The sequence below is a fragment of the Helianthus annuus genome, chromosome 9 (genome assembly GCF_002127325.2).
Source record: "Helianthus annuus cultivar XRQ/B chromosome 9, HanXRQr2.0-SUNRISE, whole genome shotgun sequence".
Classification (NCBI taxonomy): Eukaryota; Viridiplantae; Streptophyta; class Magnoliopsida; order Asterales; family Asteraceae; genus Helianthus; species Helianthus annuus.
This window is the reverse complement of record NC_035441.2, coordinates 173,087,579-173,106,959: the sequence shown is the minus strand read 5'-3', so window position 1 is coordinate 173,106,959 and position 19,381 is coordinate 173,087,579. Positions and strand designations below refer to the sequence as shown.

The window sequence follows — 19,381 nt, the reverse complement described above, 5'->3', positions numbered from 1 at the left end:
CTCTAAGGGTTATCGTTTCTATTGTCCTTCCCATGTCACCCGTATTGTTGAAACCAAGCGTGCCACGTTCCTGGAGGATTTCAAGGTCAGTGGGAGCAGTACCAACCCTTACGAAGAATTGCAAGAAGTACAAGACGCGGGGGGGAGAGACTCGTCGCTTACCATTACTCCGATTACTCCTCTTGTACCCAATGCAACTACTGCACCTAAAGCTACTGCACCAACTCCAAATTCACCTCTACAATCAGAACCCATTATACCTCATGACGAAGGCACATCAAACACTCATAACCAAGACAACGCTGTACCCGATAATCCACTCAGGAGGTCATCTAGGCAAAGAAGGCCTACTAATTGGGATGATTATGTTACCTACCTGACTGAAATGGATCCCGGAAAGCTCAATGATCCTTTCTCTTACAATGAAGCCATTAGCAGTGATCAGTCTTCTGAATGGAATAAAGCGATGATTGATGAGCTTGAATCCATGAAGAAAAATGACGTTTGGGATTTGGTAGAATTACCCAACGGAGTCAAACCCGTAGGATGCAAATGGGTGTTCAAAACAAAACTGGATCCAAATGGGAACGTTGAACGCTACAAAGCGAGATTGGTTGCAAAGGGCTACACTCAGAAAGAGGGAATTGATTATCAAGAGACGTTTTCACCTGTCTCTCGTAAAGATTCATTAAGGATCGTCATGGCCCTAGTAGCTCATTTCGATTTAGAGCTGCATCAGATGGACGTTAAAACCGTTTTCCTTAACGGAGATTTGGACGAAGATGTTTACATGAAACAACCTGAAGGCTTTAAACCTGAAGGTCAGGAGCATCTAGTCTGTAAGTTGAAGAAATCCATTTACGGGTTAAAACAAGCATCACGTCAGTGGTACCTCAAGTTTGATGAAGTCATGAAGAAGCAAGGTTTTATGAAGAATCAAGTGGATCAATGCACCTACCTCAAGATGAGTGGGAGTAACTTCGCTATACTTGTCCTTTACGTAGATGATATTCTATTGGCAAGTAATAGTTTAGACATGTTGCATGAGTCGAAGCGGTTACTTTCGCATAACTTCGACATGAAGGATCTCGGAGATGCTTCTTACGTCATTGGCATCGAAATTCACCGAGATAGAAACAAAGGGATCTTAGGATTGTCCCAAAGGGCTTACATAGATCGTGTCCTTACACGTTACAACATGCAACAGTGCAAACCCTCCGTCGCTCCAGTAGTTAAGGGAGATGTTTTCGGTTCATTCCAGTGTCCGACAACAGAGGTTGAGAAGGAGCAAATGAGCCAGATACCTTATGCGTCAGTAGTCGGGAGCTTGATGTATGCTCAAGTCTGTACTCGCCCAGATATCGCTTATATTGCTGGAATGCTAGGCCGTTATCAGACTAATCCTGGCTTAGATCATTGGAAAGCAGCTAAGAAGGTACTTCGATATCTGCAAGGGACGAAAGACTATAAACTGACTTATAGAAGAAGTGATCATTTAGAAGTGGTGGGCTATTCTGATTCTGACTTTGCCAAATGCAAAGATGACAAGAAATCCACTTCGGGCTATATCTTTATGTTAGCAGGTGACCCTATCTCATGGAAGAGTCACAAACAACAGTTGACCACAACTTCCACAATGATGGCAGAGTACATTGTTGTTTATAACGCAACCTGTCATGGAATGTTGCTTAGAAATCTGATCACTGGACTCAAAATTGTTAATTCCATTTCTAGACCATTGAAGCTTTACTGTGATAATTCAGCTGCCGTTAGTTTCTCGAACAGTAACAGTTCGACTGGAGCTGGTTTATATCTCGATACAAAATATCTATTTGTACATGAACGAGTTGAGGAAAATAATCTTTGTATCGAGTATATTAGTACTAAGGATATGCTTGCGGATCCGATGACTAAAGGTCTCCCTCCTAAGGTTTACGAAGAACATGTTCGGAATATGGGATTTAGTAAAGACCTTATTTAAGCATATTGTACTAGCTTATGTTTTATGATTAATGAAATTTCCTCAGTTTGATTTTGTATGTCTGTTAGAATATGTTCAACCGGTATAATGGCATATAGACAAATAAAGTTACAAGTCAAACAAAGGGCTTACGCGTATTTTGATCATGACGATTAGGTTTTAAATTAAGGCTATAGTATGATTAATGAGGTCCCTGAGTCGCATAATGATTCAACGGCTGTATTTTTCTGCTATAGTACTTGTTTAAGGCTAAAATGAGTGTTAACTCCTGATCAGGCTTATCTAATACTCATAGTAAATGATTACTCGGCTAAGTGGGAGAATGTAAGATTAAATATATTATGTAATAATATTTAATCTATAGCCATTATAATCATTTACATGATAGATATCAAAATATATTATAACCTATTAAATAATTAGTTGGTAATTGTTGATGGACCATATTACCCTTATTAACTAATTAGGTTTCCTCCTGGGTGCTTATAAAAGGAGAATTATGTGGAGGTTAAGGGGTTGCTCAGTTACACAATTAGACACACCCCATTAGCCATAACATCATTACGTTCGACCTCTCCTAGCGGATATCCCTTTTCGGTTTTCTAAGTCCCCATCATTAGTCAGCACCCTAAGGAGGAACCAGATCACGATGACAAGCATGTCGAACTCCATTACTGGATTCTCCAACGCACTGTCTGCTATAACAGGTATGTTTTAATGTTTTCCTTCATGTATAAACAGAACTAAACCAACAATAGACTAGTCTTTTTGACACCAAGGTGCACTAGTACGGGTTGCAAGTGTGAAATCGGTAAGAAATTAATTGAATCAAGGGACAAGGAGAGGCTATATGAGTTCTTCATGGAGACTTCTCAACAATCATTCATAACTGGCATCTTGCTACGAAGGCAATGATTGTTTACATTTGGATTGTGAAATGTTTAGTCTTGCTGCTAACCACTTATTAGTGAATTTTGGCTTGATAGTTTTGACTTAAAAATATGAAGTTGAACCATAAATCCAATAACAAAGATTCAAACAAGTTCAGTGCACTTAGATCATCAAATTCGGTTTGGTTCGATTTTGGAATGAGGTATAACCATAGATTTAAAATTCTAAAACAAAAACAACTTGTTAGTTATTAAATAGGGTTGGTTGTCCTCATCGGCACACCTGGTGGTTAAATTGTATGTCTTACAATGAAAAACATAGGAGTTCAAATCTTGTAAAAAAACAGGTTGTGATGCAGCTATCCAAGAAAATCTAGCGATTGCTCTTCTAAAAAAAATAGAAAGAGTAGGTTATTTTGATACAATTTTATCGGTTAATTAGGTTGTGATTTGCATAATTAGTATTTTCTTCCGGGGTTAACTTTATACAATAGTAACCAAGTTTCAAAAGTGTTCTAACTAGGTCATTCATAATTTTTTTTTGTTCCAATTAGGTCATTCAAGTATCATTTGATGTTTCAATCCTAGATATTTTACCTAAATAGAAGGTCATCCATCCTACATGGCATTTATTTAGGTTTTTTATTTAAAAAAATTCTTGACATAGCACATAAATGCCAAATGGATTAGAAAAAAAATGTGAAATAGGTTTAAATTTTTTTTTTAAATTGTAGAAATGCAAAAAAAATTAAAAATGTGATTCAGCTCGTCCCATGGTGGGCACCACTCGGTTCGTCCCGTAGCATTCGGAGAAGTCGTAGCAAGCCATGGCGGCCGCCACCCTCGTTTCCCGTTCCTCTTCTATTGGTGCATGAACTCCCTCAAAACCATATCTTGAATCTTGAGACTCATTCGATGCCCCACTTCCATAAGACCAAAATATGTTGACAGTTGCCTTTTGATATGCTTGAGGAATATATGTGTTGGATTTGGTAACTTGAAGGCCAGTAGAAACTATACGCTAAACACTATACATGTATTATCATAAAGTGAAACAAAAAGTGCCAAACAAAAAGTACCAAACAAAAACCGGATTCAAAACCGATGAACCAGAAGACGATATGCTTGAGGAATTTACATGATCATTAACATTATAAAGTTGAGAAAAACAAGTTATGTTACGTGTAAATGAATTTATCATTAGAAAGAAAAATCTGAATAAATAAATGTTAGGACTATGACCTGCTATTCAGGTATAATATCTAGCATTAGAACACCAAAATAAAGTAGAATGATCTAATTGAAATAATAAATTTTATTAGTGACCTAATTGGAACACTCCTAAAACTTTATTACTATTCTGTGGCATATTCCCTTTCTTCTGCCCCTGTTCAAAGTTCAAACATAATATTTTTATGGCAACTCTTTATAAGGGCACCCGGGGCAGTGCAATGTTTGCACGTTATACAAATTCTTCACGCGTGGAAAAGTACAAAACACTACCGCGGTGAGTCTCTTGATTTTTGATGGATGCTAGTAATGGTGGTGTACTTTGGTTGTTAGGGGTGGCAGAGATGGTGCAGGTGGTGGAAGGTGGTTTGTGTGGAAGATGATTCTAGATGGTTTATTTGAAGATAAAGATGGACCTGGTTTAGTAAAGTTAGGGCGAAAGTACATAAATACCCTTTGACCGTTAAAGACTAACGTGGACTATAAACGGTTTCATGTACCAGGGGGTAATCTTGCATAGTTTCTCATTAGTTGGGGGTCAGACAGCGAAATTTTCCTGGGAGGGGGTCAGAGTGCCAATCACATATAACCCCAGGGGGTAAAATTGCAGTTTACTCTATTATAAAAGAACAACATGAGTTATTGTAGCGTCTGTCACATCGGAGCTACAATAACTGTTTTTTTCTTCTTTTACTTTGACCTCTCAACTTTTAGTTTTTACACTTACACTCCCTTAACCATCTAAAAACTTTATGAAATGTCATTTGACCACCTTGAGTTTTAAGTGCTTATTTGTATATATGTACGTGTCGGTATAAATTCAAGTTGATTTATGTTTCGACGTAAACTTTTTTTGTTCAAATATAATATGTTTTCAGGTATATTTTTATGTACGTTTTCCGTTGGTCTACGTTTTGACGTAAATACTATTTGAAAACAAGTTGGATCAAATATAATACACTTTCATTAGACCGTATAAATTCGAGTTACTTTACGTTTCGATACATCTGTAACGTGGTACCATCCTTTAACTTAAAAACATTATTTTCTTATGTTTCGGCGTAATTTTTATAAGGAAATAAGTCGGGTCAAATATAAAACGTTTTCGCGCATATTTTTATGTACGTTTTTAGTTGGTCGATATTTTGACGTAAATTTTGTTTAGAAATGAGTTAGTCCAAATATAATACGTTTTCATTATACAGTATAAATTCGCGTTACTTTACGTTTTGACAAAGCCACAACACGCGGGAGAGATCTAGTAGTTAATATTACACGATAATTTTGAAGACATTTCCATCACCCCATCCCATATCCCCATGGATGGATCTAGCATAAATTGGCCAAGGCCAAGCTTTTGGACTTCACATTTTGTATATTGGGCTCAAAATCCACAAACTTCTGAGCCCATAATTGAACGACTCCCACACGAGTGGCAGGTGATCCAGTCGCATCGGTCCTCATATCACTCTCACCGTTCATCAAACACCACCTGTTCGTTCATTAACCCCCACCCTTTATTACTCCAAACACCTTCATTTTTATATAATCCCAAACTCCATGAATCCCCCCACTCTCACCCCATCCCACGCGCCGTTACGCGCGTCAACCCTCACTCCCCCACGCGCCCTGGAGAATTTTGCCCTAATCGCCTGCGACCTCCCCCTACCCCTATATCGTGCACCATCATGCTCCATCGTTCACGCCTCCGATCCCTGTGTTTCTGTTCTAATTCGATCTGGAAATTGTGGTTGTTCTGTTCATTGTTTTAGATCTTCTCGGTGAGTTTTCAGATTCTTATTTTTTTCAATTATTGTTTGGATCTGTTTGTTTTTGTTGAAATTTGGTTTAGATCTGATGATTATGTGTGTTTTTTGGTTGAATTTGAAGAGTCAAAGATGGAGCCTATGGATATTGTTGGTAAGACGAAAGAGGATGCTTCGTTACCGAAAGGTTTGTTTGATTTTTTCATGTTTAGATCTGATAATAAGCTTTGATTTTGATTTTGTGGTTAATTTATCTAATCTCATGCGACTTTTAGATTCATTTGCAGTGTTTTTATTTATTTATTTTTTTTTATTTTTTTAAATAATATAATTAGCAACGTGGTAAATAATTAAATATCTCGTTGGATGATTTCATTTTATTCTGCTGTGATGACTTTAGGAATTTAGTTTTGTTTAATCTATCTGTGCAAGATCTTGGTGTCAGATTATGTTGTAAAATCAATCTTATTATTATTATTATAATTATTTGATTTTTAAATTGTGATCATGATGCATAAATATGTTTAAGCATGTTCTTCACTTTGAGTAACTAATTTGGGGGAAACTTCATATACTACTGTTTTGATCTGTTGATTTGTACAACTTGCATAATGATTGGTTGTATAACATGTCTGAATTTTACGCAACTTTGTGTATGGGCACATGGGCCAGCCAGCCAAACCTGTTTGGCTGCAGGTCTACTTGTATCTTGAATATTAAGTCTAGTTGTTATCTGTTGTTGGTTTGTTGTAGAATATGCTAAATCTTGTTCGTAAAAACATTTGTTTCATGGTATTGCCGTATTGAATTTTATATTTATGTGCAGCTACAATGACTAAAATAATTAAGGAGATGTTGCCTCCAGATGTACGTGTTGCACGAGATACCCAAGATCTTTTGATCGAGTGTTGTGTAGGTGAGACCCCTATCATACTTTAAAATTTAAATCCGTGTATTAAAAGTAGTTGCTTTAAGCTTTAGTTCTCATATAAGGTTATTTATTCTCCCTCTTGCAGAGTTTATTAATCTTGTATCATCAGAATCAAATGAAGTGTGTAGTAGAGAAGACAAAAGAACAATCGCACCCGAACATGTTCTCAAGGCATTAGAGGTTTGTTACTTACTTGCATAATCTTGATAGCCGTAGCTGTTTTTCATGTTTTAACTAATTATGACCATTTCGTTCATTGCTTCAGGTTCTTGGTTTTGGGGATTACATAGAAGACGTTTATGCTGCGTACGAACAACACAAAGTCGAAACCGCCGTAAGCGTTTATTTCTTGCTATTTATTATAAGATTTTGTGTTTTTGGTGTGGAGTTAAATAATTAATCCCTATTGTAATGCAATAACTTTAACCGAAATGATTTTACAGGACACTGTTAAAGGTGGAAAGTGCACGAATGGAGCTGAGATGACTGAAGAAGAAGCATTAGCCGAGCAGCAAAGGATGTTTGCAGAAGCACGTGCTAGAATGAACGGTGTTGCAACCGCGACCACAACCACAACCGCCCCTAAACCGCCTGATGCTGAACCAAGTCTCAACTGCTAACTTTTAGATCCGGTTTTAAAATATAAAATTAGGCAGGATTTCTTACCTACCACCCTATCATGTATAAAGTCCATTTGGGTTAGTTAACTACCACCTGTTTGAATCTCAATGTATTTTGTACTTCTAATTTATGTCTATAGGTTTGCTGATTAGTAAGAGTTAGTTAAAGACAAAGCTGCATCTTATTTGTTAGGCATATTGCAGCAGCATGAATGATTTATGTTGAAAGGGAATGAGATAGGAAGAATTGCTAACTTTTGTTAGTTTTTATGATTTAATCTGATCTAGTTTTTCTTAAGTTTCAGTTTTTTTATCTGTTGTTTTAGAATACACATTATCATGTTTTAAATAAGAGTTGTACTAAAAAAACATCTGCAATGTTAAGGACAACTTTGTTTTTACTATATCATATCAGGTTTTAAATACTAATTACTACAAGTGTAAATCTTTAATCTCTACTTGCAATTTTAAAATTTTAACGAATACTCACTTTTTACTCTAACAATTTTATATTAAATTATTCGTTGATATTTTTAAAATTATATATAATATTTTACATAATTCAAGTTTTAATTATTTGATGATAATAGTACAACTGCATGATATCAAATTAAATTTCAAACTTTTCTTAGAAATCCTTATTTTTTCTACAACCTCACACTTCACTTATCACTTACTTTTACAACTAATTTGTAAATAAATCATTTAGTTTTGATATAAATCTTATTATTCTTACAATAGTTTATTTTTTATGTCAATTAAAAAATTATTATAAATTAAATTAAAAAATTTATGAAATAAAAATAAAAAACATAGATCTGCTAAAATTAAAAAAAAAAAATAACATAAACCACCTAAAAATAAAAACTACACAGGTTAATTACGTGGTTTACATCCAACGGCTATCATCGTTTGACCAGTCCAAATCTGAGTCTGTATCATACTCTTCGTCGGCCAAAACGCGGATAGTCTCGTTTGTTATGATACCTTTGGTCTATTTCGGCATCATTAGGATATCGTACGTGAAGATCCAAAAGGTGGCCAGACACTGAAAGACCACGATTAGACCTTGAAATAGCTTGAAAATCTGAACCTGAACGCTGAACAAACCGTTAGGCTCGTCGCAGAGGTGGGAGGGCCACTCTGCGACCACCCTCCGGCGTGAGGATAAGTATTTGCTAGAGAGAGAAAGTAGAAAGAGAAAGTTGGGACGAAGGTTCAGAAAATCGTACTTGTAGTGTATTGTCCTTGGTGGAGGTATTTATACTAGTTGACTTTGATGACGTCATTCGGCAGGACACATTTTTGGGATGTGCGTCTGTTATTGTGGCGAGGGGAAGGATCTTAAAGATGTGCATTCTTTTTGTTGTGGTCCGACCTTGTGAAGAAGGTCCAGACCCGGTTATGCATCTATAGGTCCCCCAGTTTATCAAGTTCAAGTCTGGACTTGATAAAGTTTTTGTTTTATCATTCGAAACCGACGACGTGGCATATTCCCCATACTTGTGACATGGCGCCTGTGAGATTGGTGAGGTGGAGTGTGTCAGTCAGTCACCGCTATGTTCCCTTAGCATTCCCTTGTTGGAAATTATGAACGGCGCTGTCACACCCCAACCGATGGCGGAATCATCGGGGCATGGCACTGAGCGAAACAGGTTGTCCAGAAGTTTCCATAACAATTATTATCACTATTCAATTTATGTAATACGTCCCATACCGTACCTCAAATAGCAAACAAATTATTACAGATAACATCAAGTCAAATATTCTGTTCCGACAACTCAGATTTAAATATAAAAAATTGTTTAAATGCTTCTAGAGACTCAATCTGCAAGATCCACAGACAACTATCCTCTAGATGCTTATTCTAAGCTCGCCATCCTAGCAGATAAGCATCCTAATTGCCTGCCACATACGTTAAAATAATGTCAATACATAAAATGTAAAGGTGAGCATACAATGACTAAGATAATTAAGGAGATGTTGCCTCCAGATGTACGTGTTGCGCGAGATACTCAAGATCTTTTGATCGAGTGTTGTGTAGGTGAGACCCTTATTATACTTTAAGTTCGTGTGTTAAAAATAGTGGCTTTAAACTTTAGTTCTCGTATAAGGCCGTTTATTCTCCCTCTTGCAGAGTTTATTAATCTCGTATCATCAGAATCAAATGAAGTGTGTAGTAGAGAAGACAAAAGAACAATCGCACCCGAACATGTTCTTAAGGCATTAGAGGTTTGTTACTTACATAATCTTGATAGCCGTATCTGTTTTTCTTGTTTTAACTAATTATGACTAATTCGTTCGTTTCTTCAGGTTCTTGGTTTTGGGGATTACATAGAAGACGTTTATGCTGCATACGAACAACACAAAGTCGAAACCACCGTAAGCGTTTATTTCTTGCTATTTATTATAAGATTTTGTGTTTTTGGTTTGGAGTTAAATAAGTAGTCACTATTGTAATGCAATAACTTTAACCGAAATGATTTTACAGGACACTGTTAAAGGTGGAAAGTGCACGAATGGAGCTGAGATGACTGAAGAAGAAGCATTAGCCGAGCAGCAAAGGATGTTTGCAGAAGCACGTGCTAGAATGAACGGTGTTGCAACCGCGACCACAACCGCAACGGTGTTTCTTACCTACCACCCTATCATGTATAAAGTCCATTTGGGTTGGTTAACTACCACCTGTTTGAATCTCAATGTATTTTGTACTTCTAATTGATGTCTATAGGTTTGCTGATTAGTAAGAGTTAGTTAAAGACAAAGCTGCATCTTATTTGTTAGGCATGTTGCAGCAGCATGAATGATTTATTGTTGAAAGGAAATGCGGTAGGAAGAATTGATAACTTTTGTTAGTTTTTATGATTTAATCTGATCTAGTTTTTCTTAAGTTTCAGTTTTTTTATCTGTTGTTTTAGAATACACATTATCATGTTTTAAATCGAGGGGGTATGGGTGGGTTCGAACTAGAACTCCTTATAAATGTATGAGTTGGGTGGATTGGTGTAAATATCCGATGTATATGTTGTAATTATCTGCCCTTTGCCCGTTTGGGTGGAGGGTGTTGTTTGTTGTTTGACCTTTTACCCGTTTAGGTTGAATGTTTGTTTTAATGAAGTTTACTTTTCAAAAAAAAAAACTAAAAAACATCTGCACTGTTAAGGACAACTTTGTTCTTACTATATCATATCAGGTTTTAGATACTACAAGTGTAAATCTTTAATCTCTACTTATAATTTTAAAATTTGAGTAAACTGTCATTTTGGTCCCTGTGGTTTGTGCACTTTTGCCATTTTAGTCCAAATTTCAAACCTTATAAATCTGGGTCCCTGTGATTTCACTTTTATTGTCATTTTAGTCCAAAATTAAAAATAAAAACCCCTCTTATTTGACTGTTGGAAGCTGCCTGCTTTGTCATCTTGTTTAGGGGCAAATAGGTCATTTTATGAGTTATTATAACAAAAAACCCCTTTAATTGATTTAAAATATCTTCTTCTTCACCTTTGACTTTCAAGCAATACCCATGTATCTTACCTTCTTCTTGTTTATTTGGGTAGAAAGGATAGAAAGTAATTTTGTCCATCTCTTTAGTAATCAAGGGTTAAGATTACATGAGTGAAATTGAACAAAAAAAGGAGGCGCGTGAGTTTGTGTAGGGGCATTCTAGTCAATCTAAAACAATAGCTTCTCTCTCCTCCAATTCCCCTCGTTTTTTAAACGTTAATTACTCTTTCATACTACATTATTTTTTTTATAAAAATTACACCATGAAAACGAGCATTTTTTATCTTTGAAACGAGTATACTATTATTATATTTTTGAAAAAAAAAAATTGAAAACCCGGATACGTAAAACGCAATGAAACCTAAAACAAAGATTTTGCAGTTGCAGGTTATAAAACGCAATGGGTTTTAACATGGTCATATTTATGTTTTAACATGGTCATGTTTTTGTTCCAACATTTTGCACTCTAGGTCTTTAAAACGTACACTCCAGGTCTAAAACGTAATAGAGTTTGACTTCTATTTAACATAGTCAGAGTTTTAACATGGTCATGTTTCTGTTCCAACATGATCATGTTTCTATTTTAGTATGATCATGATCGTGTTCACAGAACTTACATCACCTCTTCCAAGTCTAAAACGCAATTGGGTTTCATATGGCCATGTTTCTGTTTTAACATGATCATGTTACTGCAGGTCTGCCCTAAAACTCGGTGTTGGTTTCACAACCTGATCATGTTTCTTTTTAACATGTTCATGTCAGTTACCTAACCAACAATGTTGGTTTCACAACATGATCATGTTTCTTTTTAACATGTTCATGTCAGTTACCTAACCAGCAATGTTGGTTTCACAACATGATCATGTTTTGTTTAACATGATCATGTCAGTTTAGTGTACACCCAGTTTCATGTTTTAACATGATCATGCTTCTGTTAAACATGATCATGTTCTTTCAGTCTGAGTCTAAAACGTAATGGGGTTTCACAACATAATCATGTTACTGTCTTAACATGATCATGTCAGTTTAGTATACTTCCAGGTTTAAAACGCAATGGGTTGGGTTACATGATCGTGTTTTGTTTTAACATGATCATGTCAATTTACTATACCTCAGGTCTAAAACGAAATGTAATGGGTTGGCTTTCACAACATGATCATGTTTTGTTTTAACATGATCATGTCAGTTTAGTGTACCTCACATTCCAGGTCTAAAATGCAACGAGGTTTCACATGGTCATGTTTCTGTTTTAAAATGGTCATGTTTTTGTTCCAACACCACTCCGGTATAATCCAAATCTAAAACGCAATGCGCTAAAAACACAAAAAGATGTGTTTTTTCATTATGTTATAAAACGCAATGGATTAAAAGCATAAAACAATTTTTTTTTATTATGTTATAAAACGCAATAGACTAAAAACACAAAGAAATGTTTTGTTTCTAAAACGCAATAGACTAAAAACACAAAAAAAAGTCTTTTTTTTTTTTTCTAAAACGCAATAAGCTAAAACACAAAGAAATATTTTTCTTTTTCTAAAACACGATGGACTAAAACAAATAAATGTGTTGTTTCGAAAACGCAATCGACTAGAAACACAAAAATGTGTTTTTTCATTCTTTTGTAAAACACAATGACTTATTTAAAAATCCAGATCGTAAAACGCAATTAAAAAAATTCTTACACAGATTAAAGCCGATTCATTCGGATTTCTTTATGCGATTGACGAAATTTGAATGTTTAGAACACTTATCAACGATCGAATCGAACGAATCGAGTGATTCAGTTCAGAATCATGGGAAAAAATGAGAAACTGTATGAAACTAAACTTGGTTTCTTCAAAAAAGTTGAAAAACACGTTGATTGAGTATCTGAATCATTGATTGATGACGAAAATCGCACTATAATGTTGTGATTATTGGATAGAAAGTGAAGAAAAGATTGAAGATGGTGGGTTTTTGAAAATGATGAGTTTTGAAGTTGCAGGGAAAGAGGAAGGGAGAAAATGAGATACGATTGGCTAAAATACCATTCTCCTTTATTTTTCAATTTTGTCACATGTTACAACCATATTACTTCCTATCTTTTCTACCCAAACTATATTTTCTATTTGAACATCTTCCTTACTATCTTTATATCTTTCTTCTTTTATTTAAAACAATTCTATAATCAAAAAATATTTTTAAATGTTAAGATTCAATTTTATTTTATATTTACAAATTCATATTAACGGCGTGGGAGATGTCTTGTATGTCTTCTTTACAAATGATTGATTGTTTTTTTCTTTTTTACAAAATAAGGAAGTTAATGATTTTACAATGATCTCTTGGCAGGGAGGTGGGAAACTTTGTTTTTCTTGAAAGTACTGGGTTCGAATCCAAGGAAGATTTTAATACTAACTTGGTGATACTAACTAATAACCAAGTTAACAACGTTCTAATCGTACGTCGTTCAAAAAAGGAAGTTAATATTTTTAATTTGCAGTTTTATTATTTTTATTATAACAGTTAACTCACATACTAATTTTACTTTTCAATCAATACATTTATTCATTATAAAACTAAAATCTTTAATTAATAAAGAATAAACACCTTTTAACACACCTTATATAGTTAGCCTACAAGCCCTTTTGTTTGTAATTTTGTTAGAAAGCTAAACATTTTCTTTCCTGAAACAAAATGAGATACAACATTATTGGGTACTGTTGGTACATCCACTATATGTGCATATAATTACAAATGATTACGTAATAAGCTCTTCACTTTTGGAATTTCTGAAAATAATGTTATTGAAAAGCGGGCCATTTCTAGGCCCAGAAATGCCTAGTTTTAGGGCATTGGCTGGTGAAACTTTGACATAAACTGTCTACAAATGGACTATGTGACAGAAAGAGACCCATATGTACCCTTTATTCCTTTATTCTTTTTATCTTTTTCTTCAAATCCAGTCATAAAAACAAATCACAAAGTGTTAAAACAAAACTCAAGAAACTACAAAAATCCGAATTTGAAACTATAAAAAACAAATCTACAAATATACAAATCTAACTGCAAAAAATAGATATATGAGAACAAGTTATAGCTCATTTCTAAATCAGTCCTCTTTTCTTAAATAAATATCTAACACCTTAGAATTATCTTACATCACCTCGTGCACGAGAAAGATATACTTGGATTGAAGAAGAAAGGAGATAAAACTTCATATTTAATCGTGTTTGGGTTGGAGTGATTATATAATGTGTGACCTTCTGGAAGTTTAATTTTAATTTGACTCCGGTAAAAAATACAAAGCCGTAAGCTTCTTATGAACGAAACACACAATATTGATTGGTATGACTGGCCAGATGTTACAAAATTGACTATAGGAACAATGGTAGAGACACTTGATTATCATTTAAGCGTAATTTTTTTTAAACGAGGGACGAATATTAAACACAAGTCTTGAAGAATGTTGCTCATGGAATAGACCTAACAAAAGCTGGGGTGCTCCTTTTGCAGCCAATAATGGATTGCTGGATCCATAAGCCATAAGCCACCAGAACCCACCAGAACTCAGAGGGGCAGTATTATTTTAGTGATCATGTATGATGTTTTTTTGTGGTAAACTAGAAACATAGCTTGTACAGTATGCAGTAAAGGTTGTATTGGGAAAAAGAGTGTTCTTTTTGCTGTCTGAGTGCATCTGTAATTCTTTGGTGTTGTGTTGGTGATTCTGAAATCCTTCTGGTCAATAAAACACAAAAAAGGTGAGTCAAGCATTCTCCTCTCTATCTCTAACCCCACCAAGAAAGTGAGGTTACATATTTACTTTGTTTCCTTCCCTTTATTCTCTAGTGAAATTACCAAAAAGGACTTGTGGGTATGTTTGTGAACATTGATGTGACCCGGAATCCAAGGAAATCGGGTCGAAGTTTGAATTGAATGAGAATCTATGCCCATTTCAAATCAGTGATATCACAACTTAATTATGTGATTCATTGGAATATGTATGTTTTAAACTTTAAAGAAAAACTGTCTTTCAAGGATGTCCTAATTATTAGATATAAAGAAAAAAAAGTCACATGCTATCTAAATGATGATTAGTTATATTTTAAACTTAACAATTTGATTGCTAAAAATGATTACATTTAATTAAAATCGAATCACTATGTATCAAGATTAAGTGAACAACGCAAATTGTAGAAAGTTTTGAGCTGATTAGAGGACGTGTCAATGTGTTATAGTTTATCGGTCAATAAAAATGATAAGTGTTATAGACTTACGAAAAAAAAAAAAAAACTAGTTCATGTGTCTGGTATTAATTCGGTTTATTTTTATTAAAAGATCTTGTAAGGTAATTATTAAATTAAGTAAAAGTATCAATGAATACTATGGTAACATATTTTTACAAAAATCACTATTAACTTCAATGAATACTATGGTAACATATTTTTACAAAAATCACTATTAACTTGATTTTCCCTTTAGAGACACTAAAGAAAAATCTCTACTTATTGTCATTTAAAAAAATATTTACCTAAATTATTGCTGATGAATGGGAGTAAAGGGTGTATCCCCTTGCATACTTTAATTCTTTAATTTGAAATCAACCTCTCTCTTAGTCGGGTTGTTTATATATACTTCATTTTTTTTTCAAGATCCGACCCGATTATCTACTTAAGTATTCAAGACTCGCCGTTCATAAAAGTTCCATCTCAATGATTTAAAAGAAGCAAAAACCACAAAATAAATAACTCTCTCTCCTCTATCTTTCTCTCTCTAGTTTAAGACTTAAGTAGTTGCATTCTTTCACTTGTGGCATTATCTTTCTTTCTTTCAAACACCATGGCAAAACCCTCTCCAGACAAAAAACACTTCCACTGGTCAAACAAAGTTAGCAACGAAGATGAAGAACAAGAACATGTTCCTTCATTCAACTCCTGTCCTGAAAAGGATAAAGATAACGAATTACCCTCATCCTTATCAAGAAAGAAGCTCCCAGCGATCACGATCGCTAGGGTTCGCTCAGTACTGTCCGCACTGAGCAAGAACCGTCCCAACCCAGTGCATGGGTTAGGAACTAGGGTTACTGGAACCCTATTCGGTTCTCGCAAAGGCCACGTCCACTTCGCTTTTCAAAAAGGCCCAACTCACCAACCCGTGTTCCTGATCGAGCTGCAGACTCCTATCAGCGGGTTGGTGAAGGAAATGGCGTCAGGGCTCGTGAGAATCGCACTCGAGTGCGATAAGAAAGTTGGTAGCTCAAGAAGGATGTTGGAAGAGCCTGTTTGGAGGACTTATTGCAACGGAAAGAAGTGCGGTTTCGCGATGAAAAGAGAGTGTGGAGAGAAAGAATGGAAGGTTTTGAAAGCGGTTGAGCCGATATCCATGGGAGCTGGTGTGCTGCCAGCAGAAAAACCGGGTGATGAAGATGAAGAAGAAGATGAAGGGGTGGTTAATCATGAAGGTGAGATCATGTACATGAGGGCTAAGTTTGAAAGAGTTGTGGGATCAAGGGATTCTGAGGCATTCTATATGATGAATCCAGATAGCAATGGTGCTCCTGAGCTAAGCATCTATTTGCTAAGAATTTGAGAGTTTAATTTAATTAAGCAAAATTTGGATCCAAGTTCAAGTTGTTTGAAGCTAAAGAAATGTTTTCTTGAATTTGATATTTCTTTCATAGAAATGTTAAAGGGTGATCCTGTTTGTTGTAATATGTAGTTCATGGAGTGTGGAATGGGATATACATATATTATTTAGTTACATAACCATTGCAGCTAATTTTGTGCATGTTTTCCGTATACAAAGTTTCACATGATCACTAGAATTTTTAGTATTTTCGTTATAACATTTAAAGGTTCTTTTATTAGTTATACTTGGTAGAGATTATGATGACTTGGAATTGCGGTACAAAACGATATATATTATTTTTAGCTGCTTATAAAGGTGAAAATGGTATCTTTTATACAAAAAAAGTTACAAAGATTGTTGGAATTTGAAATACTTTAAGCGACTTTTGACACGATTCATTTTCATCCGTCTAAGTTGCAAATATGGCTACAGAACTTCACATATCTTTGAGTGACATATTGAACATATTGTCACTTCTTTTTTTTTTTAAAACGTGCCAATCATCGTGACACCGGGCGCTGTAGTCAAGGTCGACTACTCGACCGCCGCCAGCCCCTTGGGCCTTAGCTCTCCCAGATGCGCGGAAACCCGACCTCCACCCGCCTGAAAGCACTACAGTGGAATAATCAGTAAAACCTCACCTCCCATCCAACACGAACCGACGCCACCCGTAATCGCCCTTCACCTAGATGCCGCAGAAAATAATAGAGAGAGTGAGAGTCGAACCTAGGTTACAAAAGCATTTCCCCAACCACTTCACCACTACCTAATTTGCAAGATATTGTCACTTCTGTTCACGAGTAAAAGAACAAACCTTGAGTTATAATTTTATTAGAAATGTGTTTTTCTCTTCATATAACTAATGAAGAAAAGTAAAACTATCAACATTAACCTTATATATTCTTCTATCCTAACATTTTCAAAGTACTTGAACAATATTTTTTTTTGTTTAATTGGTCCATTTACTTATTTTTTATTTATCTTTTTGAGCGAGTTAACTGTCATTTTCGTCCCTGTGGTTTGATGGAAAATGACACTTCAGTCCAAAAAATAAATAAATTGCGTCAGTTCCGTTCTCAACATTTTTGAAACGTGTCATTTCAGTCCAAAAAGATAACGCACAGTTAAAAACGTTGAGGACGAAACTGGTGCAATTTTTTTTTAGACTGAAGTGTCATTTTTCACCAAACCACAGGGACGAAAATGACAGTTAACTCTTTTTTAATTATTAATTATACTCTAAAGTGAATTGTATGGTGTCTATTGAACATTTTTTTAATATAATTGTTATAAAATTTGGTTTTATGGTTTTTTTAATATAATTGTTACAAAATTTGGTTTATTGTTTTTTCGACATGTAGATATAAAAATCGTTGAGTTTATTTTACATATAGTTATACCGTTTACTTTTTTTGTTATTTGAATAACATAATATAAAATTTTGAATACACTATTGCGACATGTTTATTTTTATTTACGATTCGATAAATCTTTTAATGAAATGGGTAAATATAGTTGATTCGTTTTGTTCTTTAACGTGACAAACCGAAACAATATTGTTCGAACTATATTGATATTGGTATCGTATGCGTTTTGATGTTTTCTCGACGCGGCATTATAAAAGTGATTGAAAATAAAGTTGTATTGGCAGTATAGTTTTTTTTAATACCTTGTGCTATAGCAAGTGTCGATGACCAAATTGATGCCCTGCCCGAAAAACATCGCTACGGGTAGCGATATTTGTTTCGATAGTTTTCGATCGATGTAAAACACATGTCAATATTCTTTTAGGTGTATTTATTTTGGCTACTATAAGAACCGAGCCGATCCTTTAAGAAACCGTACTGATATCAACGGAAATCCCGCCGCCGAGTCCCACTAGTTGGTTACAAATATGTTTTAAACTCACTGTTAAACATCTCTGCATCATTAGAGCATAACTTAAACCATTTTGTGCAAAAAGGAGATTTAATATTGGGATGACATAATCAGCTCTGCATCATTAGAGCATAACTTAAACCAATTTGTTCTCTAACTTTTTTCAACTTTTAAAAACCACCCAAATATCATTCCTTATTTTTATATCTATTTAATTAAATTATTATATTTTCTTATTTTTTGGTATTATTTATTTTTCTTTCACTCAAAATATATAGAGAAAAATGAATTAGAAATGAGTAGTAAATTTCTAAATACTATAATAAGAAGTTAGTTCCTAAATTTAATCCTCATTTTAGAGAATAGGACATTGTATCATATTAGATAAAAACCTTAAAATTTTCTCCAAATTATAGGAATTGAAAAGAGTTATGAAATGAGATATTGTGAGTGCGCGATGAAACTAAACATGTTCCGAACACATTAGTTGCCTCAATTTCCTCTGCCCCTAATACACGCTTGGAACTCGGGTAATACAAAATAAACTTTTGAACTCTTCATACACAAAACGAACAATATTGATTGACATGATGTGTCAAATGCTACATTACATTTACCTGCATTGTTTGAAAATACATATACATCATACAACCAAAATATAAATAGAAAAGCCACACTAACAAGTATAAACATAGCTTTCTTGTTCTATGTTATATCAAAACTTATTTAAGATAATCGCACCAAAAACTAAATATTTCTTTTTCTGAATATACACATAGATAGAAATTAAGATACAAATACATATACAAAAAACATAGTGTACAAGAGTTTTTGCAATGCCCAACAATTATAGTTCTATCTTTATGGTTGTTACCAGGGTGTCATTCTTTTCTATAATTTAATGTAAAGTAGAGAGTGGCCCTTTCTTGAGGGGTATGATGTGAAATAAAGTGTGCTAAAATAACGCTCCA

The 19,381-nt window shown here is 34.6% G+C and overlaps 3 protein-coding genes across 3 annotated transcripts; all 3 read left to right on the top strand.

Moving 5' to 3' along the window:
• Positions 1 to 5,627: 5,627 nt before the first annotated feature.
• Positions 5,628 to 7,716, top strand: LOC110879617 (protein Dr1 homolog). Its single transcript, XM_022128116.2, has 6 exons — positions 5,628 to 5,882; positions 5,992 to 6,054; positions 6,694 to 6,783; positions 6,884 to 6,978; positions 7,064 to 7,132; positions 7,242 to 7,716. Exons 2-6 carry the CDS (start codon positions 6,000 to 6,002, stop codon positions 7,416 to 7,418), a joined length of 486 nt encoding a protein of 161 aa, XP_021983808.1. The 5' UTR covers positions 5,628 to 5,882; positions 5,992 to 5,999; the 3' UTR covers positions 7,419 to 7,716.
• A 1,661-nt stretch (positions 7,717 to 9,377) lies between these two features.
• Positions 9,378 to 10,158, top strand: LOC110876770 (protein Dr1 homolog). The gene is made up of 5 exons (XM_035977127.1): positions 9,378 to 9,462; positions 9,556 to 9,650; positions 9,732 to 9,800; positions 9,910 to 10,044; positions 10,150 to 10,158. Exons 1-5 carry the CDS (start codon positions 9,378 to 9,380, stop codon positions 10,156 to 10,158), a joined length of 393 nt encoding a protein of 130 aa, XP_035833020.1.
• A 5,471-nt stretch (positions 10,159 to 15,629) lies between these two features.
• On the top strand, positions 15,630 to 16,664 carry LOC110879615 (protein MIZU-KUSSEI 1). Its single transcript, XM_022128114.2, has one exon. It carries the CDS (start codon positions 15,744 to 15,746, stop codon positions 16,491 to 16,493), a length of 750 nt encoding a protein of 249 aa, XP_021983806.1. The 5' UTR covers positions 15,630 to 15,743; the 3' UTR covers positions 16,494 to 16,664.
• The last annotated feature ends 2,717 nt before the right edge of the window (positions 16,665 to 19,381 follow it).